The 24,682-nt window shown below is 32.3% G+C and overlaps 2 protein-coding genes across 7 annotated transcripts; both read right to left on the reverse strand.

Moving 5' to 3' along the window:
- Positions 1–600: 600 nt before the first annotated feature.
- Positions 601–7,701, reverse strand: LOC130662751 (uncharacterized). Of its 2 annotated transcripts, none has more exons than XM_057461676.1 (2): positions 7,347–7,701; positions 601–2,199 (listed from the first exon to the last, which is right to left on the reverse strand). In XM_057461676.1, exons 1-2 carry the CDS (start codon positions 7,444–7,446, stop codon positions 896–898), a joined length of 1,404 nt encoding a protein of 467 aa, XP_057317659.1. In that variant the 5' UTR covers positions 7,447–7,701; the 3' UTR covers positions 601–895. The 2 variants fall into 2 exon arrangements, with proteins under 2 accessions (XP_057317659.1, XP_057317660.1); XM_057461677.1 differs by lacking the exon at positions 7,347–7,701 and adding an exon at positions 2,395–2,584 and having other exon boundaries at positions 655–2,199.
- Positions 7,702–8,605: 904 nt separating this feature from the next.
- LOC130662750 (folylpolyglutamate synthase, mitochondrial-like) lies at positions 8,606–24,167 on the reverse strand. 5 transcript variants are annotated; one of them, XR_008989091.1, is made up of 18 exons: positions 23,904–24,164; positions 18,220–18,351; positions 18,053–18,106; positions 16,170–16,234; positions 15,965–16,082; positions 15,815–15,889; positions 15,206–15,267; positions 14,108–14,210; positions 13,818–13,895; positions 13,459–13,510; positions 13,158–13,247; positions 12,306–12,425; positions 12,077–12,174; positions 11,014–11,066; positions 10,864–10,939; positions 10,571–10,637; positions 9,768–10,379; positions 8,606–9,063 (listed from the first exon to the last, which is right to left on the reverse strand). XR_008989091.1 is itself a non-coding variant. In XM_057461673.1 (17 exons), the coding sequence occupies exons 1-17, from the start codon at positions 24,111–24,113 to the stop codon at positions 10,009–10,011; spliced, it is 1,824 nt and encodes a 607-aa protein (XP_057317656.1). In that variant the 5' UTR covers positions 24,114–24,164; the 3' UTR covers positions 9,341–10,008. The 5 variants fall into 5 exon arrangements, 3 of the variants coding, with proteins under 3 accessions (XP_057317656.1, XP_057317658.1, XP_057317657.1); XM_057461673.1 differs by lacking the exon at positions 8,606–9,063 and having other exon boundaries at positions 9,341–10,379; XM_057461675.1 differs by lacking the exons at positions 8,606–9,063; positions 23,904–24,164 and adding an exon at positions 18,416–19,103 and having other exon boundaries at positions 9,341–10,379.
- Between the last annotated feature and the right edge of the window lie 515 nt (positions 24,168–24,682).

Here is a 24,682-nt window from a genome sequence, read left to right on the forward strand (position 1 = left end):
TTTTGCTATGTTTTTTGTAACGTAATTCCGTATTACGCATGGTTTCAAGCTTTTTGTAGCGAAAAGCAATAATTACAGCACTGTCTATTAAAAGGCGATATTCCAATATTGAATCTAATAATGCATTTGGTCTGAACGGCAAATATTTTATGACCTTATGCGGCTTATTTTAATCATAGAAATTGCTTTAGATGTTTTTCGCACGTGTTTACTGACCACTAAATGGCTGCAGGAGCTGGATGTTTATTTTATGAAATTTTGATGAGCTCCTTGCAATAATAATAAGTCCTAGGACGATATGCTCGCAATAATTGGTTGTAATTGTGCGCTTCGACAGTGCAGTGGTGGTGATTTACCTAAAAAGTTAGAAGAACAGCAAACGTAATTCATTTAGGGGATAAAAAGACTGGCAAAACAAAACAAAGATCGATTTGGTTATTTCCATCCATTTTTTCAAAAGTTTGATAATAATATCATTTTTTTCATTTATCCAAACCATTCTAATTTATGTTATAAAATATACTCAGGTTTTTTTTTGTTTTTTTTTAAAAAGAAATTTTGTAACGTTCTTCACATCCCTGGACTATGAAGTCAAATTTCCTGGTTTTATTTAAAAATGTGACTACCAAACAATGGTTTGATAAAAAAAATTTTTGATTTCAAATTTACTTCTTGCATTAATTATACAGTGCGTACATGGGAGCATGGGGGTAAAGAATTTTTTGTGCTGAATTTCAGATACAATTAGCTAAAAGAGTTTTTTTTTTAAATATGACATTGTGTATTGTATAATTTTACTTTCGTTCAGAAGATAAAGAATAGACATTACATTTCACGGATTTTTATTTTTTATTTTTTCGAATTTAGGTTTCAAAAAACAGAGAAAATAACTTCCTTATTGAATAACATTTCTTTTCATCATATGCTCCTGACACTTTTGTATTAAGGGGTCTTTTCTACATAAACCTACAAAATATGTCTTAACGTCAAAAGAGTCATCCTTGGCTTGCATGTTTAGTATATCAGTAAGATGGTACATGTAGTTTAAAGCATATTTTAAAGTTTTGATTTTGGATAACGTTCTATCTTCATCGCCGTAACTTGGCACAAGGAGACGCAACTTTCCAAAAGCACTGTTCAACTCCGCTACTCTCCGTCGTTCCAGTAAATTAGCAACAGCGCGACTGCGATTCGGACCTGGTGGTATATTTATCAAATCGGTCGAACTGACGTGTTTATCTTTTCCCTCTTTATTACCTTCTCTTTCTTCTTCCTTACGAACATTTTGATGAAGTCCTAGCTCGCCAATCAGAGCCTTCCTTTTTGATATAGGTTTTATTTCCAATTTTTGTAAATTTTCAGGTGTATCTATAGAATTTTTTTTAGCAAGGTATGGTATCCCTTTTAGAGGTTCCCTGTGTTCAAATTGTGTATCAATATAACACTGCGGACAAGAGCACTTTCTCATGTTATAACTTTCTTCGTTTATCTCTTTTTTAACTTTTCGATATGGAACAAAAGGTAAAAAATGTCGATCAATATTCTTTCTTATCATTGATTTTTCTCCTGGAGTGCGTGGCCCGCAGCAAGGTCCATGGCAGATTGTGTTTTTTATACGCAAAATGGGACTTCTTTGGTGCTCCTCATCGGTTTCACACGACAAATTGCTTTCGTTTTGACGAGAGTTGCATGTACTTCCGCTGGAATTTGCACTACTTGTTTCACTCGAACGGCGAGAAAGTATTGGCGAGTAACTAAAACGTGTTGGCGTATGATGTGAAACTGTCGGTGAGTGACGTGGATATGATGACGGCGACGGAACACAGCATGACTTACTACATGGTTTAAACCTATCAATTTCCATTGTAAGTTCGTTGTGTTCACGCATTCGTTTCTTATACAATCGTTCGAAATAATTTAGCGGACTTGACTTGCTTAAGACTTTAAAAGCCGAATAATCCGTATTATGAATACTGGGTGCTTTTTTGTTCTCTTGGAGTAATCGAGAAACATGGAAACTATTTTCTTTCTTTACAGGCTTGTCTATGCAAAGATACTTGCTGTAACGTTCAGCGTTTTTGTGGTAAGCATGCAAATCATTGTGAACGTGCGTCGAAAGTCCGGTAATTCTCGAAATTGTTTGTGGAGAATTCTCACTATCGCGTAACTTGCGTTTCCCAGCCATTTTTATCGACTGATCTAAAAAAGAAACGAAAACTTAAACCACTCGACACGTACACTAGTAAACAGATCTCCGCAATGCTATCTACAATAAATACAAAATGTAAAAATATATATCTTAATCCTGGCATTTAGTTTAGGGAAAGCTAGACATATGAACTAAAATGGCTACATGTTTATAACATTTGATAAACTGAATATTATCCAGCTTACCATTTTATCTCGATAAATCAAAAAATTACACCACGCATAAAATATACTCGAACAGAAAATGACAAAAACGATAAACATTGATAAAAATTCTGGTTTTAAAAGACTAACATTTTCGTAATAATAGCAATAATCTAAAAACAAGCAAGAACTAATGAAACGTTAAAAAATTTAAAACAACGACTACGCCCTGATGCAACTGCTTGTAAATGAACATGTGTACATTGAGTTAAAATTAAATAGCTAACACGTTGGTGAACTTTTTTTATTTTTATTTTTTCTAATAATAAAGACGGGAATTTAAAATAGGCATTCACTTGGAAATAATAACCCCATCTGTTTTTCGTAATTTTTTTTCTTTCTCTCGAATTAAAACATTACACAATTATCCAATTGTTCGACGATTTTATACGTTGACTAAAGCCAAAACGCGCTAACTTTTCTTTATTAATTGTCTAGAAAAAGCAATTCGTATTATTTCTTAAGCACAATTTTTTCTGTGCGTAGTTTAAAAAAGATTCAGATAAACATTCCAGAAGACAAAAAAACACGTTATTTGTAACTGTCGGACTTGATATGTCTTCGTATAACATAACCGAAGCGTTTTTGCACCTTTTAAAAATTTGCCTATAATTTAACATCTGGAACATCGAATAGAAGTAAAAAGATAATTCAATTATATCTTTGTTACAAAAAGCTGAATATATTTTTATAATCCTTTCGGGAGAAAGTAGGTGTGATAGCTGTGCTTTTAACGAGTTTTTTTTCTAGCTGGCCTTGTTTTAAATTAAAACACCTGTCAAATTACTTTTCGACAAGACAGGAAATCTACTTTGGTTGACAGAAATAAAAATATAACACCTTTAGCACAGCCTAAAACTTCACACGTTTGCATTTTTTTAATAATTTTTTTTACTTTCGTAAATCTTGTAAATTTTGTTAAAAAAAATCAACTAATAGTTTAATTAAAACGCGATGACATATAAAACAATATTGAAGAATCAATAAAACGTATTAGCTACACATTTTAAAACACACACGACTTTTACACCTCAATTTATTTCTGAAAAATGTTGTTAAAATAAATATTTTCTTGTCTGGTAGAGCCTTATAATTCTTCTAAAAAGAATTCTTACAAAAAATGTGTGTAATCGGGCCCTTCAGGCCTAATTTACAAAAAACTTGGTGCTATAAATTGACATGTATAGAAGAAATCGCATTTGTACTAGTATTGAATTCTGAAATCCAATACTAAAACAGTTACTCGTTATAATATTCTTATTGTGAAATCAGCATCAACGTATGTTTTTGCGAAGAATAAAACTTCCCGCCATTTGTTTGATAGTCAAAAGAACGCCTAACATCTGGTGAAAAACATCTGTGCACAGGGAAACAAACAACACATATAAACAAAAAACGCGAAAGTTGATAAAAACCTTTTTCTATTTATTTCACGCGCCTCCGCAGAGATTAAATCTAATTGTTATATATCCACATTTTATAATTAACCGCCACGGAGAAGATTTTTTATTCAACCACCTGGGTTAATATTTATCGTTTCGGCAAAAGTTTCATCTCGAGTGGTTTATGAAAAGTTTTTGCTTCTGTTTATTTATTCTTAACTTTGTTTATTTGTTGATATTTTTTGTGTGTCGAATATAAATTGGTGCTTACTACGTAGTTTGCAAGTTGCTTTACCCTTCTCCTTTAAAAGAATTTCGCTCATTTTTGGTGTTCTGCCATATCATCCCATAATTCCAAAAAGAGAAGTGAAAATAATTTGAATTTAACTCTACTCAACTACGTATAAACACTTTCACATTAGTACGTATTTTTAAGCTTCGGCTACCGTAGATTTTTATGCAATTCTGATCACATATATACGCCTTAAATTGGAGAATTGAGAAAATTTTTCTGGCCCAATCAGAATTGTGCAAACACAACAAAACGGTACACGTAGGTACTTAAAATTCGAACGGTGTTAATGTTTCAACTTCGGTTTAATCTCAAGAGCTTTATAAAGTGTTTGATTTTTATTTAAAACTATAATTCCTTTCGCAAAATACATTCAATCCGCTTTAAGACTACGTTTATTTACAATCTGTTTGACATTCCCATAGAATCTAAAACCTGTCCAGCATCTAAAAAATACGCATGCGCAATGGAAAAAACCCAAGTGTTGCATCATACTAGTACAAAGATCAAAAATGATTTTTCTTCAATTCTTATTATTAACTATTCCTAAAAAGAACTGTTTTTTTTTTTTACTTTTCTGAAGAACGCGCTGCAGGAAAGTAGAAAAAAAATCATGAAGAAAACAAAATTCAGATTGTACTCATGTCAACATAACTCCGGCAATCTGACCGCAATCAATACTTTGACCATGTGTGAAATTTTGTTGTGATTACCGCAACATGGATATCGCTAGCAGAGGCTCAGTTTCACTGGCACTCGATAATAATTGGTGGGGTTGTCAGGCATGAATTTTTTTTTTTGCGATAAGATTTTTTTGCGAAAAACACGATTTATCAGCAAATCTACAGTCTAACAGCCTTCACACGTTCTCACAAAGCGTGCTTGGTTCATTTCCAAAAGATAAAAAAAACGTTGTTTTGTTTTTCATCTAGCTTTTATTTATATAGCTGCACAAACAACATTAATTTGAAACAAATTTTAAGAAACTCGACTTATAAATATTAGTTTAAGAATCAAAGACTTACCGCTATTGTACGAAACACGAAACTGAAAAAAAAGGACGTTTTACACATCTGTAATCATTTTTTCCAGCTGTTGGACATTGTTTTGTGATAAACATACACGTAACAAAACATGCCAAGTTCAGCTTTAAACTACATTATTTTTTAATAAGCAACCAACCCAACAAGCAACTAGTGAACTAATCAACTTGAACATCTTTTAGTTCTTGGCTTTGTAATTTTTTCAAGTACTGGAAAATATAATTTTTTTTTATTACATCGGTGTTAATCAAAAAACATTCCTGTCACAATGTTAAGCAACTTCTAGTTTCGGGAAAACCTTGCTTTTTAACAAAAGTGTAGTCGCTAGCTTGTCACGGTTGGACTTGCAGGCTTACCACAAGCAAACAGAACATACAGTTACATAAGCATTTACACTGCTACAAAATTTACTACAAGTTTCACAAAATAGCAACAATTGATTTCGGGAATTTTTTTTTCAAGGCACGCCTATTTTTTTTATTTCTTTTTTATTTTTATTTATTTTTTGCGCTCTAAAATTTTATACATTTGAATAAATGATGATGAAAAAGACGATGGAAGCAGCTGCGTGGAAAGGAGTTTCTGGAAGAACCGTTGAACCTATATATCACAACCTCGCTCCCTTGTCTCTCATCGGTGCTGTGCTTATTGATAGGTCTGGCCGTCTCGCCGTTTGATATGCAAAAAAGGACAACAGGTCTTGAGGTCGAGGTTGTATTTTTAATAGTATTTGGAACTGCTTGAAAAAAATGGGTGTTTGTTTAATTTTTCACGCAAAAATAAAAATATATTTATATTTTCATATTTTTGTCACGCAAAGATGAAAAAGAATTGGCACGCAAAATTTCATTCTGAAAATTTGCAAAAAAAAAAAAAAAAGTTCTTGTGAAATCCCCTATTTTTCTCGTTTTTTCCTCTGTGAATAAATAAATTTTAAATAACTGTTCCAACATATCGTTTCGTAGAGCTGCATTATTTCGTTTTTATAGTCAACGAACGAATTCAGACTAAGTATGTTGTAGTGATTCTTAGTGATTCTCAAAATAAACAAACCTAGAATCATAGCGGGTAGACGATGGAAGGTTATTATAAACATATACGTTCTTATAAACATAGGCTGTTACAAAAAAATGACGTTTTCTTTTATAATAATGAACAATAGGAGAACTATTAACTTGAAGGTCTTTCCACAGTTCAGTTTCGCTTATAAAAAAATGTATCAGTTGGACATGATCGGCATTGCAGATAAACTGTTTAAACTAGCTCCCTTTTAACTTTTTATAGTTGCTAAAGTACAACGCTAAGAACTAAAAATTGCTTCGAAATTTACATTCCCAGCTTGCCTATTGGTTGGTTGCTGGTCGGCTTAGTATTTCTCAACCCTTGGACCCTTCATAAATTTGTTACTTCGCAAAAGATTTTTAGCAATCTATTTTTTTATTATTACTGAATGGTCATAATTCATTTCTATTGTGCAAATATCTATCAAAGAAAATCTTAACAACGGTCATATGAAAAAAAATCCAGACACTTTTTTATAAGGATGTAAATTTGTCTCGCGTGAATTGAAAACAAAACAAAAGTATGAACACGGCGTTATCTCTTCACAACGATAACAATAAATTTCATCTCACTATCTTGGTTAGCATATTAAGTTTTTAAATTTTTTTAACTAAACTACTTTTGTGAGCGGAATATGTAAGTTGAAAAATATATGAACAACGCTAACACAACAGGAATGTCACCCGAGGAAGGTGCTATCACTGATTTTTTGACAAGAAAATACTTTAAATGTATCCTTTAATATAACGGATCAAGCTCCTTGTATAAAATATTCACATAACAAACCGTGTATTACCGGTAAAAAAAGGAGTAAAAAAAAAACAGTTGGCCAAAAAAATTGTAATCACTTTCTAACATTTACTGACATAATCTAAGTGTAAAAAAATTAATCAGGAGAATTTCGACATGAGATTACTACCTAGTTAAATTAACTTAAATTAACTCGTTTAAAACTTTTAAGGAAAAAAAAACTTAATTCCTAAAGAACGGTTAAAAGTCCCCGTCGGTAAAAAAAAGGTAAGTAAAAAAAGTTTTAACCACTTAAAGAAAATCTATTAACTAACTTTTTTATTACCGTCAAGACCGGCTGTTTTACGCAAAACGATTGGCGCAAGATTTATAAAGCGTGAAAAAAATCTCAAAAAGCTGAATTACCTGTCGATTGCTTGCCTCCATTCTGAGAAATTTCTGCAACTACAATGTTCGATGAAACATTTTCTTCCCTCTTACGTCGTAGTAAAAATGATTTTGGCATAGCTAACAGATTGTTTTGTAGAGATAAAACGACTAACTTTCTCTTGGCATATACAAAGATGGTATTGCTGGCTTGCTTTCGTGTTTACGTATTTATCAAAAGATCACCCTATTTTAAATGACCATCGCAGTGCCGATATATACTTGTGAGATTAATTTAAAACGATGATAAATCTGATTAAAGATTACATTTCACTATGAAAACAATATTATGATTTGTAATACTAAAAAACTAAGATATAATAAAAAGCCGTTTGATAGACATATAACACTTCATCTGCTAAGTTAACAACCTTAATTAGCACATCTTGACTTATTTACTCATTCTACGGATATTATCTACGGTGGAGCGTCAAGACTATTTATAGGTTAGGTAGCAGCTGTTAATATCCAACCCGGCTGATTAGGTCAAACGAAAGCAGGTACAAATCACGATCAGGATATTTAGTTGAAAAATGTTAGTTATAATTATATAGTTAGTTATAGTTTTGTTGTAGATGTGGGTTATCATGTTGGTAGGAGATGATACATTATTTTCTACCAACACACTAACCCAAACGCCATCCTGTTTTTCCCATTCTGTTCAGCGCTCGAATTACCGTAGGTCCACTACTGATCCTGATCGTGGAAGACGACAAAATAAGCTGCAGGCGTATGGGAACGTTTGTCCTGTATAAACTTCTTAGAAGTTGCATTAAGAAGTCTCACATATCATAATAACACTTGTACCACCCGGACAAACGGCAAGCGGTTACAAGGCATCATACGCCGCGCGAGGTGATTAGGTATCTAATGGGGTCATTTTACTTATTTTTCACACCGGCGTGAATATCTCTTGGAAAGCTGTTCTGCCCGTTCATTTCGGGTAATTAACTGCGCCCCCTTCCTTTCACATGAGTATAGTATAACCCCTGTTTGGTGCCATATGGTGACAACAGGGACGAAAGCAAAACGGAGGTTTTAAAAAGATTGCGTTTTTCATTATTTTATTTAGAAACTACATTTTCTAAACAATTTTTTTCGAATAAGTCTTTTTAAAAAATCTTGTTTCGTTCTTCAAAGTTTTCCATCTGCTGACCTTATGACATATCATTGTTGATGTAATAAGGTAATAAGCATAAATTAATAATTTAAACATCTTGCAAACTTGCAGAATATCCAAACTTTTTAGAAGTGCGAATTTTTGCTCTTGATTATACCTTGACAAATGCGAAGTTTTGTGGCTTAAAAGAGATCTTATCTTTTATCGTTCTCAGATTATAAATATTTGAATCTAGAAAACTTGAGAACGAAAAAAGAATTTATAAAAAATTTCAAAAGACTTGATCCTCCACAACATATAAAAATCATTCTCAATACAGGAATCATTTAATTATACCAAATCTGCGAGAATTAGATTCAGCGCAGTTTTGATTAGGCGAAATTCGCAAATTTTTTCTTCGCTAACTTTTGTTATGGAAATACTTGAAACGCAATGTTTCCAAAACGGAGACTTTTTCATTGAAGCCCAAACATCATTCTTGTCGTTGCAGAATTTCCACTTGATGTAAGCCAGTCATTATCGTACAACTGGGTTTGTTTGGTAAATAAGAAACTGCAGTGAATGCATGGATGCAACCTGAAATAATAAAAGATCATGTGGAATACTTCACTAACGTAATTTTTTGCTACAATTCCCCGAAACATGATGTAAAGGGAAGTAGGTAGAAGTAGGTAAAAAATGCTTGCAGAATGTTTTTGCTCTTCCATTTCTATTTTTTCCATCCATCTAATTAGTTTTAGGAAATCTTTTATGATATGCGTTTTGTTATAACGTAGAAGACTATGGCGACACACGCTTAAATAGCCATAAACATCTTTATTTTATCAAAGACAGAATTAATGACAGCAAAACAAAAAATCAATAACATCTATTTTTCAAATATATAGTTTACAAAACTAGAAATGAAATATATGTAAAAAGAACAAGTGCATAATATATGTTTAAGCTAGTTTGGTTATAGCAGACAGTCACGTCAACCATTTTGTTGAAGTGGCAAACAATGTCTTGGTCTCATTACATTGACTATCTCTTTTGTATTTATGTATGTTTAGACAACGCTAAATAAATCATTACTCGAGCTTAAAACATAGCTACATATTTTTCCATGATCACACAGCTCAGGGGGAAGTAGACCCTGGATAAAATGTGGTGAAAAATTCATCAAATATCAACTTTTATTGCAGTACTGCTAACCTCGAAAATAGAATGTTTGTCAAACATACTATACGCGACTACAAAGTACAGATAAAAATAAAAAATCTTTTAATTATAAAACTCACCACGCAAATTTCCACAAATACTTTAGAATTATTTTACATTTTCGATTTGTCTGACATCCTCTGACAAATCAGAAGCCTTTTGTTTGACTATACTAACATGGTAATGAAATATGACATAATACAATTTTAATATACGATATTGATGCTTTCGCTAAAACTGTTATATTGAGTTAGTCTAACTTATAAAAATATCCTACTCATCTCCGTAAAATTCTAAGCTACAAAAAATTTAGTCTTTTGTCTATTTATATATATCACAAATATTGGGACCAAGAAAGCGGAGAACACCCCCGACTAAATGTAAACTTCCCGTTACGACAACTTGAATATGTGAGCTATCTAATAAAGTTCTTGGATGACAAGGTGAATTAGCTTCAGGTTTTCCAATGTCTGCATCTCTTCCTTGGGCAATCCATTTAATAGCTGAGCTAATGCTAGGAAAAACAGTTGATATACTCGATGCTTCAGGAGAATTTTCCTGAACCTGACTGAAATTAGTATCGATGGTCGAGTCTGAAGATAGAATGCCGTTCAATGACAGCCATGATTTTTGATTTTGTTCGCAAAGTCTTAAGCGGCTATCTCGTGTTACATTAAAGTTCGCAATATCAGCTAAAAATAAATAAATAAAAATGTCAACACTTTCTTTACCTAACACTTTATTCACTACACTATACATTTCTTACGGAATGGAATCATTACCATGCACATATTGCAACAGCACACAGCAATTATGCACTGTGTGAGTTGGTAACCATGACATCATTTAGCAGATCATACGAAGCATAAATGTATGACGATACCTGCAGTGTCTCCTGGTGTTGATTCTAAAATACTTGGACAAAAAACAGCATGATCAAATCCAATATTCTAAAAAAATATATACCAGCTAACGATTTATGCTGATAGTGATAAAACTTAAAACTTGTAGTTATCCAGCTCGCCTATATGTTTTAGTGAAAGATGTAAGCTGGGTGAAAATGAAAACCATAAAAACATGAAATAAATTGTCTCTTCCTGAGCCACAAAAATAAGCTACACTGTGCAAAGATTGCTTCACACAAATTTAGCTAAAAACTGGCTATAAATAACATACCAAGAGCATTTTTAACATTGTTGTTTCATCTCGATTGCCAGACACGTTAAACAGTAACACTCGAAAGATATTTTCTCTAAGTGAAACACAAAAAATAATAATATAATCATTAAAATAGTATATACATGAGTTTTAACAGATATCACAAACCGTGGAAGAGTCGTGTCAACATTCTTTCTGGAATTTATCCAATTAACACAAGCCTGAAAAAAGAAGTTTTACAATTGTTTGAAACGTTGGCGAATAATCTTAAAAATCAGGAAAGCAAGGAAGCCGTTGGGACGCGATGCTTAGATCTATACTGTGCAGTGCAAGCACACACAAATTTTTACTATTTATATTATCTCAAACATTTTAGAAAGTCGCAAATAGAGCAATAACTTATAAAAATGCACAGCACAACCTTAAACCGCAAAAACGTACACAGCAAAACATATAATACGTTTTATTTTATCATTATATTTACAATGTATGACCTTAAAGTAATATTATAACATAGGTTCATCTGGACCAAGGGAAACTAATAGTTTAAACATTTTTATTGGTTACGATAAAATATAATTAAAGAGCACGGCTAATTTCAAATTTCGCTGCCACATTTGCTGTTTCTATATCAGAGTTGCGCATTTTGAACTTTTCAATGTTTACAGCAGGTTAAATCTATACTGTTCAAACATGCCAATTTAGCACGACAATTTTTCCCGAATTTCGCGGATTATTTTGTTGTGAGGGCGCGCTAAGAAATACCTCGCCTAGTGGTGATAAAGAAAAAAAAAATGGAGCATGTGAAGTATTTTATTCTACGTTACTCTATTTGGTTGTACTGACATACTAACATAAAAATGCCCCCAGTTTTGTTTTGTTTAAACTAAATTTTTAATTTTTCCAACAATTTGTCAAGTTCTTATTTATCTGCTTCTTATTTTTTTAATGTTTTCCTGGCAACTAATAGATCAAAACAAGGTACTTCAACATTTGAAATTTAACTTGCTTGTAGTAAATTTTTGACAATTTGTTTTTAAAAATTAATTTATTTAAAAAAAACTCCGTTCTCCGCTTTTAATATTTTCAAACCCTTTAATTTATTATCATATCGTTTTTTTCTTTCTAACGGCAAAGAAATTTTTACAAGCTTCTCGTTTTGTGCATTAAATCATAAAAATCCACATTTTTTTTCATTGCAAGACTTTTTTCTTATGGAGTAAACAAATACCTCGATGCTTCCTGGTGTGTGTGCACCATCAATATAGAATGTGATTCGTTTTCTCTGTATGACTTGACACCTACCATATAAATTTGTGTTCGCCAATCCTGAACATACAAAATATTACTATTACATCCTTGTTAACTGATAGCGGTCTAAAGTGTCATTTGTAGCATAATAACCCCACACGAGCGCAGAAACTACGTTTCTATAAGTACACGTGTATTTATATTCCTACCTTGTATAAACACATGCGGAACTTTAAAAGTGCCAATAACTTCTGAATTTGCAGTAAAAGGTTCGTCTCCTTGTAATTCTTTAATACTGTTTGCCACTGTTTCCATTCCTAACCCTGAAACTAACGAATGCAGTATAATATAATTAAAAAAAGAAAAAAGAAACAACGTGTATCAACAGCAAAAACAACATATTCCCAGTGACACACTTATTTGGAAAAAGGTTGCATTTGTAAGGTGCAAGAACAGTATGGAATCCAAGTCATATGCTTTAGCTTCGATGAGTTATTATAATTTTTAGTAAAAAAATACATATAATATCAAAGAAAAATAAATTAGACGTTTTCAGGTGAGTCGTGCTCCAAACGATTTAGGCAAGCTGTTGATAGCACATATAAAATCCCAGATTTGATGAAGCTGTTCATTGCAACGCATATAAAAGCACACTAAAACACCTAAAGTGCACTTTTTGCCACATTTGCCACAAATTCTCCTGAAAAAGCCTAGAAATTCACAGCTTTATTTTTTCCATGCGAACTGATGTTGCATGATTTTTTTAGCAGAATTTAGCCCCAAGCTTGAATAAAAAATCTCTGATTTTCCTGATGAACTAAAAAAATTCCCATGATTCCTGGATTTCACAGTTTCAGCTCTGTAGTACATTTCCACCAGGTTTTCACACAAGAAGAAAAATGCCATCCCATATGAACTGAAAATATCGAGCATACACAGCTCACAAGTACCGACTAATTTCCCTGCCATTCCACCAAAATTTCTGGTTTCTATGTGGACTGTAAGTCCTGCTTATCATTTGGTTAGAAACTACTAACTCTAGAGTCTTACTTTGTACTTACTGTATTGTTTTTGCTTGTGGAACCAAACACGACACAACTGAATTGCTAGGGCTGCATTGACTTTTTGGTGTTCGCCATTAAATGTCAGTTCTAAAGATTTCGTTAACAAAAAGCTACTACTATTAACTTGTACAATGACAAAAATAAAGAATAAATGCACTTGGATAATCCTTTTTGAATTTGCACGGGAAATAAAGTGGTGAGAACAACCACAGTAACGCTTCAAATAAATAAATATAGCATATAATACATAAATTCATTTTGGATAACTACAGCGCTCATAAAGAAAAAGGTTAGTTACCTGTCACATCTAAATCATATGAAGATAATTGTGGAACAACATGAAGCGTTGTCTATAACATGAATATATTCAGCTATAAATGCAGAGTTCTATTCTTGGAATTAACCCATCTAAGCCTTGTATGATTTTAGGTATAATTTACCTAAAATCGTAAGGTGAAATTGAAAACAAAACAAAAACTAAACATAACTTTTAAAGGATTGATTGAAAACAATTTTATTTCCTCTATTGTCAAAAACATTTCTGGAGTTTTTCAAAATACGTTTTTTTTTCATTTTTTTATGTTTTTCCAGGTTTTAACTCTGAAATGACAGGTGGTAGATTCTAGGATCATAGGAACTAAAAAACAACTACTTCACCTTTAAGTCTTTCGCTCGATCGAACAGTACCTGCTGTGCCGCATCAACTTGCTCAAGACAAAGTGCTGGTTTTCCTGGCTAAAACAAAATAATGTTAAATATCCAACTTAATAAGTATATTAAGATAAGGCGTTACAAGCATGCCTTTTCACAGAAAGCCGAATTGAAGAGATGAAAATCATCTTGCTTTCACACAATTCCATTTTTACTTTCTGTATGGACTTCAGCAATATTATTGTCAAGAATAATATTTTAATATGTTTCAAACATTAGTTCTAAAATTCTAATACCTTCATAATTCCAGATTTATGCCAAGCTATTTGCTCTATTGTATCTCCAAGAACTGCTGTGTGATCAAGTTCTAGCTTGCAAATGCCAGACACCACTGGGTTTCTAAATACAAAAAATAACTATAACGTCAAGCTGCAAGATTTGCTAAATATACAACTTGTTTTCCTAAAATAATACAGTAATTCCGTCTGTGCCAGAAAAAAATGGAGGTGTTCATTCTTTTTAGAGTCAGAAAAAAAAATTTCTAATTTTTATCCTGTTATGTTATAATGCGTTGAATAGGATTATTGAAGTCATTGTACTTAAGTTTGACGTCTAATAGCTTTAAAATAGATGGAAATAATTGACACTCCCAACCTATTTAACTAGGAGTCGTCTAAATGGGCTAAATCTACAGAGCTGGACCAATCCACCTGTTTTAAAATCAATGGGTTTGAAGAAGTTATTAAAAACCCAGCTAGCGTTTAGTTTAATCTAAACGATTCATTGAAAGCACAATATCCTAAACATTATTTTAATAAACGTTTCAAACTCTATTAAATCCACTTAATTAAGGAAGTAAAGAATTACGAAATATATTTTTTAAGATCCTGCCTGCTGTGAAACAAGACATTTCCTGCAGATCGCCAGGACCAGAATCTTTGATGTTATTGTGATTAAAAGAAAGTATAATTGATTTGCAAATTCAAGAAAAACTACTACCAAATAATAATTGCTTGCTAACTTTAAACCGAATTGTGAATTACAATCTAAGCAATAGTGAAACTGGGTTCTTATGGAAAAGTTTTCTTTAAAAAGTCCTACAATCTAAACATGGCCATCGTGACAAAAAGTAAAAGTACAATATTAAAGAAATTTTAAAGAAGAAAAAAGAAGAAAAATGTTTCCTCGTTCAGATAAAAAGAAATCCAATTAACTTCAGTTACTAAAACCTGCAGTAAATAAATAAATAAAAATTAGGAAAAATGTATTCGTGTAGTTTTGAAGCAATCACAAGTGTCAACTCCGACAACTTATTAAAATATTAGAAACACAGCAATAATTCCTCAACCTAAAAAATTAGTACAAATGTCCAACTACATAACAAAATAACATACTGCAGAACGTTAGTACAGTCATATGTTCCACCTATGCCAACTTCCAGAACAACAACATTTACCTGAATAAAACATATTTATTAATGAACTTTAAAGTAGTTTATCTTGCTCCAACATGGATGCAACATGTCATAAGTTTAAAAGATTTTGAATAGAAATTACGAAAATTAGAAGATGTTGTCAAAATTTAGCAGAAAATAAAGTGTATATAAATATAATTTATCAGTCCTTAAAGAAATGTTAAAGAAATGCTTAAATTTTGGTCCCAAAAAACATAAGAACAAGTTACTATTTTTTAAAAAAAGGAAGTCACCATAAACAATTTTAGGAGGATCTAATTTTTTTAGGTTATTTAGGAGATGGTAGGAAGTGTGGTCCATGTGGCCTGAAGAAAACCATTAAGATATTAAAACGAATATACATTATTGACAAATGAAGTGGTAGTTTAATGTAAGAACATACTATAATACAAGTAATATTAGTCTAATACTAATCAACATTGTATGAAATGCCATAATATCAATCAAAACGCAAAACTACAAAAATTTCCCAAGAAGAGTTCCTGCAAATGTTGTTTAAATCGTTTAGTAGTAAAAATGAAAAATTTACCTGTTCTTGCAAAAAAACATAATAAGCCATTAACGTCAGGAATCGAAAATAACCAGGCATTTCATTTTCTTCTGCCTAAATGAATATCTTAGGAAATATATAATACATCAACATGGAGCTTTATATAGTTACATATTGAATTATACATACAGAAGAGGAAGCCACCAGAGCATCATAACATTCAAAAAAGTATTTCGCAAAAAGTTCTCTTGGTAAGGGTTTGCCCCCAATACGTATTCTTTCTCGGACTTCTAGAAGATGAGGTGAGCTAAAGATGATTGTTATTTGTGATACAAAATAAAATTTGATTCAATATTTTAATGTACAATTTTAAAAATACTAGAAATAAAATTACCTGTAAAAACCAGTCTGCAAACCAGCATGTCTCATTATGCTTTCACAAAATGCTGACACTGAACCCTGTAATAATTCACAATAATTTGTTTGATTAAATGCTGAGTTTTCTAATTTGTCTAGCTACAACATATACAATGTCAATTTGACATTATTATTTAAGAAAACATGTGTATCATAAGTGCTTGTATGCCAAGGTACTTTTACAAATGCTGGCCAGCTGCAACCAGATGATAAGTTTTGTCGAGGAAAATTTTAAAGTAGCTCTATTCCTTTTTTACTATGCATGGTTTGTTGACCTGTCCAAACTTTTCACAGTGTGTCCACTAGAACATTCTGTATAAAAATTGGCAGTGATGACAATTAAAAGGATGTGGGGAAAAAAATAGAGAAGGACAATATCCAAAAAATATTGCTGAACCACTGAAAGGTTCTGTGAAGTTTGTTGCAATTTTTTTCATACAGAAAGATGCCTGATTGTCTGAAATAGGCAAAATTAAAATTAAAAAAAAAATCTGCTATGCTGAAACCTTATTTTAAACGAGTCCTGTCTCTTTAGCATTACCTAGAAAATCTGGTCAAAATAAACTGCGCTTTTGACTTATATTGTGCCAAAAGAGACCAGATTAATGTTTTTAATAAAAAAAGGTTTAAATAAACCCTTATCAAAAAATGGATAATGTCCCACATACCTCACAACTTCATTTCTGTACGCTTTAAATGTATTGAATTTTCTATTGTTTTTAATTTCAAAAGAATCAGTGCGTGAGGTGCTCGACCGAGTCTTTTTCGCAAAAAAATGATCAAATTCCATATTCTCCTTTAATAGAGGCTAACTTTTTTCTATTAAAATCTGACTGTAACACGCTGCAGGCACGTGATTATTGCATTGAAAGTGTGCCTAATATAAGTCGGTAAACATTGCTGTTAAAAACTTCAACATTACGTTTGGAAATAAGCGTTTAACCATGATATTAACCTATTTTTGCAGGCTTGAGTATACCACTTTGATCATGAAAAACAATATAGATAGATATGCGCCGGACGAGTGCCGACAAAATGTGTGCTGGATTAATGTTTATTCTAACTAAAGAAATAACTTCTTATAACAGAACGTCGTTTTAAAACGAGATATAAACTTTTTCTTTTTGTTTACAAAAGTGTCGAGCATGTGCTTCTTCGCTAATTATGTTAACATAAAAACAAAAGAAATTTTACCGATTTCAATATGGCTTCTTGTTTTGATAATATTATCAAATTCATCATCAAATTATCTAATTGTTTTTATAACCAATCATAGTTGCGAATTGTTATTCACGAATAATTTAGTCACACAACCGCCAAAATTTCAAATTAAGTTTCTATACAGACACCTGCTAGAACCTCACGCAGTGTTTCAATAGAATTAAAAGAGTTGTTTCTCCTTCCGTATTCTTTCCTCCAAGCACATACATAGTCTTTTTAGATTCTTGTTAATTACATTAAATAATTCCACCAAGTCTATATTATCTTACAATAGTTAAATTCTTTTAACTTTGCATGTGGATATTTTGAGTACAAAGGATGTTACCAATTTACTTTATACTACTATAAACTTGTTTTTTTTCTTCTTTTTATGCAAGCAAATTTAAACTTTTGGGTGACTATAACTGACATGAGTTTCATGTTGGATACAAGCCCTGTTTGTTTATACCTTAGTGTACTGAATCTTGAAAATTATTTAGAATATTACATAACAAATGCAAAAAAGGGTAGCACTTGGGCAGAAAAAAAACTTAAAAAACACTGTATAAAAAAGAGATAATGGTAAGTAACAGCAACAAAAAATGTTTTCTCATCCTGAGTGTTGACATTTGTAAGAAAATGTTGGTAAAACAACACTACCTTTCCCTTTGTTCCACTCACATGAATTACATTCAACTGATCCAAATCACAAACCTAAAAAAAGCAAACAATCAAAACCATCTTTTATAAACCAATAAAGAGTATAGATACTCCTAAACTTATTTCAATCCAATTGATCCTTTGTGAAGGGTGCAACAGCTACTCACATTTATGTTAAGTCTTTTAAGAAAACATTCCATATTTGGTAAACTGTTTCGCTGTAGTGTACCTCTCTCCTTTCTCATTTGTGCAATGACAGCAGCATTAGTTTGAAGTCCATTTAACGTGCAAATAGCATCCTGAAAAAAGGAGCAATTTAAAATGCAAAAAAAATTAAACCGATGGAAGGTCCTGTAAACTTACAAAGAAATGGTGTAGTTTTCCAGCTTTACTGAAAGAATCTTAAGTTTTCCACCTTGTCTCCATTTGGATACCATGATTTGTGGTCTGGAAACCATGTTCATTGGTATGTCTGAGTAGCAATTGATTTTATCTAAGCTGTTTTTAAAATGACTAGGCCATCATCAAGATAGAGCAGCCAGGCTCAACATTTCAAGCAACAGAGGAAAAACCATCTTTTAAATTGAGGGGGAGAAAAACCTGACCCTAAACAGAGCATTAGACATTATCAGAGCAAAAATTATTTAATAATTACTTTAAGAATTAAGGCTCAATATATCAATAACAAAGATTGTTATAGATATAGTTCTTAAAGCAAGAGTTGCCTTTGGGAAAAAAATTATTTTAAAAAGAGCATATAAATAGTGTTCTGCCCAGATTATGCACGACAGCTTGCCCTGCTTATAAACAGGGCAGAAAATACATGATTGGGGCAACATAATCAAGATTGACCGGTTGTGAATGACAGTAAAAAAATATTATTTTGTTAAATATTATTATGTTAAAAATTATCATTTTAACATAATCGAAGCCGACCAGCTTTTATATGTATGTATTCATCATCACTTCTGACAAGAAAATAGCCCTGGTGGCAAATTATTCTCAAATGAGACTAAATTTCTTGGAAACTAAATTTAGTGATTCGAAAGTTTGCAAGTTTAATAACTTTTCATAAAACTTAATTTTCCGCAAAACAAATAACAGCGCTTAAAATAAATATTTGATCACTGCCGGTCATACTGACTGTCAGAGATCCAAAATGGCTGGTCAAATTGAATTTTTCGGCGGTCAAAAATATATGTGATTCCTTGCGAAACGGTTTTAATCACGAAATTTGATATTTATTCCACTTTGATGTTTTAAATTATTCTTATGCCTCCCTAATGAAATACAAGTCCCATTGACCTACCTTCACGTTGGTATACTTCGTCAAGTGAATACACAATGAACGATAATTAGTCAACTTTGCTTCCCTCGCGCTCATAAAAGCAAGCTGCCTGGGAACTAGGTTGCACGTGTTAGTGTTGCATTCGGCACTGCCGACATGAAACACAAAGATACCGCAGTTGTGTCGACAAAAAAATTGCTGGCGTTATTTTGTTGTGAAATTTGAATGAATGCCACGATCAAAAACGGTCGGTGTTTTTATGAAGAACGTAAGGTATAGAGAACATTAAATTCTGCCCCTTTCCTTCATGCTGACACTCTTATGCTCGGCTGGTGCATTACACTCAGACTCAAACGAAAGACGGAAGACCATTTGGAACCATGCCACAAGTCAGTCCAACCTTCATTGTCACAGAGAATACTGCGAAAAGAGTGCACACCCCTGCAAGTTAAATATAACCAGAACATGGGAGAGGTTAGGTGTCCTGTACCTTAATACAGCTTTCGGACGAATGTTCTCGTAATGTAATACCAAAGAAAAAACATGTTGAATAAAGTTTAAAAAATCTTTTTAAAAGGGGAAAGAGAAATCAAATATGTTTAGTAATAATAATCAAAAAAAAAATGTATATCGTATTAAAAAGAAGTCCAGAAGTTCTGTCTCCCACACGACACAGCAGGCAATAATTCAGTCCTGCCCTCGGTTTTGTGAGAAGAGGTGTTCTGCAAAGACTCTAACAATTGAGTCTTCTGTACAGTTTTGCTTCATGTTAAGCTGTGCCCGTGACAAGCATTTTCAAAGCATGCCACCGGCGAAATCTGCAATATACAACCTAATGAATTCATCTCGAAAAATAAAAAGCCAGTAACATTAGAAAAGAACAACAGGTGTTATTACGCAATGCAATGTATTGAATTTCTAATTAAATTTCGTGATTGAAAACGCTGCTCCATTATCTATATGAAAAATGTGTATGAATCAATGGTAAATAAATGTGAAGCGAGATATTTAGATTATTATCTATTCTTAATAGTAGATAAATAATTTTTTTTGCGAAGCAAGGAATCGATCGCTGGTCAGTCTGACCGCTCGTAACATGATCCTGACGGTCAATTAACAAAATTCGGCGGTCAGTGACCGTTGACCGGCCGTTATTTTAAGGGCTGAATAATATAGGTCATCCCCAGAATTCAATCTCTACAAAAAATAAAAATGAGCCTACCCATCTGTGAAATTTATTTACTTCAAAGCATATTATGTTGAAATGTACTCACAAGAGAAGTTTATATTAAAAATTAGGTCAAGACTTTTTTCGTTATGCCTAGTTTTCAATGGTGTTTTATTCTGCAAAGAAAAATTATGTGAAACTTTTTTCTTTCGCTGTGTCTACAATCGTGGTCACAATATGCTGGGACAAGACAACAAATTTCGAAGTTCGCCACAAGTAATTGCGTAGGCTCATTCTATATTAGATTCACACATCTTGAACTTGTCAAAGTTCACTTGTCAATGTGCAGAGTGGACTTAGGGCTTCGGATCTTAGGTTATTTGGTAAATACAAAATTCTGAAAACGTGCTAATTGTCGCTGACGTCAGCAAGGCTAATAATCACGAATTTTGGGGCCTTCGTGGTCCCCGACGTGAATTATTTCGGTGAGGGCGTGATAAAGAATGTGACTAGCAACTTTTCAACCCTCTCTGCCTGGCCTACTTGTGTGCAAAAGTGGCGACTTTGCAGCCTGCCGGCTGCAGAGTCTTGACTATTTGACTGTTTTGTCCATATTTGAATAACGAGTAAAAAACTGCCTTAGTGTCAATATTTTTGTCCACGATTGTAGATAGATATATTTTTCGTGTATAATGAGCGTTTATACTTTTAGTTAAAAATAATTTACTAAGAAATTGCACACAAAATTCATAAATAGTTATAACAGTTACTATAGCTATGTTTTAAATATAAATATAACTGTTTCGTTTTTCAACAGTTAAAAAAGAGTTGTTTACAGTTTAAAAATGTTATGTGATCAAATAAACTTCATTGGTGGTTCACTAATGAGGGTTGTGGAAGTTGTTATAAGCTCGACACAGGGAAAACCATAAAACAAAGTATAAGGAAGGGTTAGTGATAGCAATACTTACCCTTAGGAGTAATGGTATTGATAGTAATAGAGTGGTATTTCAAAGTTTGATGCAGAAAAAAGCAGAATTATACATAGTTACTAAGATAATGTTCAAAGAGAAGAGATTTTAATTGGGCTATAGACAAGGACCGAAAGTTTTTATTGGTTTTTAATTGCAGATTGTTCCAGTCATGAGTGCGTTTATGTGTGATAGAGTTTGAGCCATAATTAATGGTTTTCGAATATGGAATAATAAACATAGGAATGAAAACTGGAGATGGGTTGTACAGAATCCTTAAATACAATAGGAAGCTTGTTATTGAAAAGGTCATGTATAAAGGCTGAAATATACTATCTATCATTTTTCAATGATATATTCCAATGACAATAATCTTATGTATGAACTGTGCGTGGAGAAAATTGCAGAGTATATGCGATTTTTAAGAATGCCGCCAAATATTCTTGATGAGCTCCTTAATCTCATAGAAGTTGACATTGAGAAAAAAACAGCACAATTACGAAACCCAATTCCTGCTAAAAGGCTGACTTCTCCAAATCTCAAAAAAATTTTCAGTCGCTTCTTGCGTCTTCATTCTCGGGTGAATTATCTTGTTCAAATCTTTGTTTTTAACTATGTTTACGCCTAAATATATATCGCGTGCAACAAACACGTGTGCAAAAACAATGGATTTGATTTAAAACAATAGAAAAAAATGTCATTGAAAAATTAAAAGCTGAACATGTTCAACTTTTAATTTTTAAGGGACATTTTTTTTCTGTATACACTGTCATTTTTCAATGATAATTGGAAAATGATCATTGAAAAATGATAGTGTATTTTAGCATTAAGCAAGCAGTTTAGAGTGCTTAAATAGTCAGATACTTTTAAGATGTTTGATTTTTTGTACAGTGGATTGGATGATTCACACTGATTTTTAAAATGTATTATTCTTAGGGTTTTATTTTGGAGAACAATATTTTTTGTTTGAGCATGTTGTTACTCTGTGCACAAACTTGAAGTCTGTAAGTTAAATGCGATTGGAAGATTGCATAATAGATATTGATGAGAGTTTCTTGCGAGACAAAGTACCTCATTTTAGCTAACATACCAACGGCACGACTAAGCTGTGAAGTGAGTGTATTCATATGTTTCTCATACCGTAAATGCTCATCTGGGATGACACCTAAGTATTTTGTATAACTACTTGGAAGAATTTTCTGTCCACTTATTTTAAAATTGAGGTGTTTACTAATGGTTTTCTTGGGGGATTTAAATATAATGAGCTCAGTTTTATTAACATTAAGAGAAATTTTATTAGCTTTCAACCAGTTGCACAGCAAATTTAAATCCTGGTTTGTACGAGCATTGAGTTTCTTCAAGGATTTGTTTACTTGAAGAAGACTTGTGTCATCTGCAAAATGGAAAACATCTGAGTGGAAAATTGAAGAGTGTAGATCTTTATATAAATTAAAAATAACAGGGGACCAAGGACAGACCCAGAAATTTCAACATGTTGGGTTCTACCTTTTAGATAAGATTTAATCCAATTATTTGTGATTCCTCTGATACCATAGAAGGAAAGTTTATCAAGAAATATTTTGTGTTCCACAGTGTCAAAAGCTTTTTGAAAATCAACAAAAACTCCAACTGCAAATTCACCTTTGTCAATAGCATTTCTGATTTTTTCAGTTTTTTGAATGAGGGCATGATTGGTGCTGTGGTTGTTCCTAAATCCAAACTGGTTTTTATATAAGAGAAAATTATGTCTTAGAAATTTATAGAGACGATTATAATATAATTTTTCAAAGATTTTGGCAATATTGGACAATAATGATATAGGGCGATAATTTTCAATACAGTGTAATTCTCCTTTTTTATAAACTGGCATAATTCTTTTTCAGTCAAATTTGGGAAGATACCAGTAGCTAAGTCAATAGCTCTAGTCAATGTTTCATTCTCAAAAGTTCAAAGAAAATGCTTATTACAGCCTGCCTGGCCAGCCATTATATATAGCGTTCTTAACCCAGTAACCATGACATAATCAAGGCAAAAAAAACATAATAAGGTCATGCGTACATAATCCGGCCGTACTGTTTATAAACAGGCATTTTTTGCAATCTTGGCAGAACAATAGGTCTAGGTTTAGCTAGTTAAAAATAGTGTTATTATTATTAAAAACAATTATTATCAGGGACAAATAAAAAAGTATGATACTAGTGAATTTGTATTCATGAAAAATTAAGGATGCAAATAAATTAAAGTTTATAATATAAGAGGCAAAGTTATTGGTTTGGTATTTTTTTTAAGCTCTTGCAATTCTAGCTACGTAAAGCTACTTGAGACCATTCACCATTGATAAAACTGGAACAGTTTTTTGCTTATCTCATTAGTTTCTGGGCGCAGAACTCATATTTAGTTAAATTACCTTGCAACTTAACTTACTTCGTATGTCTTTTCTCCTATCTTTTTACGACCCTTAACCATGTCTGTTGCCAGTAGAGAGAACCAACTACGACGACTATGATTGTAAAACAAGTAAGATCTGTCGCAACAAAATTTGCTCGTGTTTAAAGCTAAACCAATATTTACTCTTCTAATATTAGATATAATACATTTCATAGCTTTTCCAGAACAGGTTGCAGGTCCAAGCATAACTTAAGGAATTTGACTTGACCTTATCCGCACACGTGTGAGCACGCAGTTTGTTTTGTTATTGTTAATTCTTGACAAAGGGGAGACATTGCCTATTTATTATTCCGCCTTTCCTGAATTACCCGATTACCACCGACTTTCCGGAACTCCGTTGTTATTATGTGATTTGAGGGGTGAAAGGGAATGAATGAATGAATATAGGAGAAATATAACATTGAAAGAGTTATGGTTTTTATTTTCCAAGAAATGTGCAACCTTGTTTCCAAGGCTTTTATTGCTTTTATTACTTCTTGATAGGTACGGTAAGAATGCTCTGTATGAAAAAGGTTGGAGAAGAGATTATGTGGTAACTTTTTTTGGTCCTGTAAACGAGAAGTTAAACCTTTATTCAATATTTTTAAATTGATAAATTTACTGTAGTAAATAAATATAAAAAGGATTGAGGAGCGGAAAGAGGTCTCCTATGTTCGCAAGCGAAAAATTATACTTTTTAATCAAGAAAAAGGATTTTTATTATATAAATACATTCATTTTTTAGCAAGTGAAAACGGCAAATACATTGAAAAAAA

The sequence above is a fragment of the Hydractinia symbiolongicarpus genome, chromosome 10 (assembly GCF_029227915.1).
Source record: "Hydractinia symbiolongicarpus strain clone_291-10 chromosome 10, HSymV2.1, whole genome shotgun sequence".
Taxonomy (NCBI): Eukaryota; Metazoa; Cnidaria; class Hydrozoa; order Anthoathecata; family Hydractiniidae; genus Hydractinia; species Hydractinia symbiolongicarpus.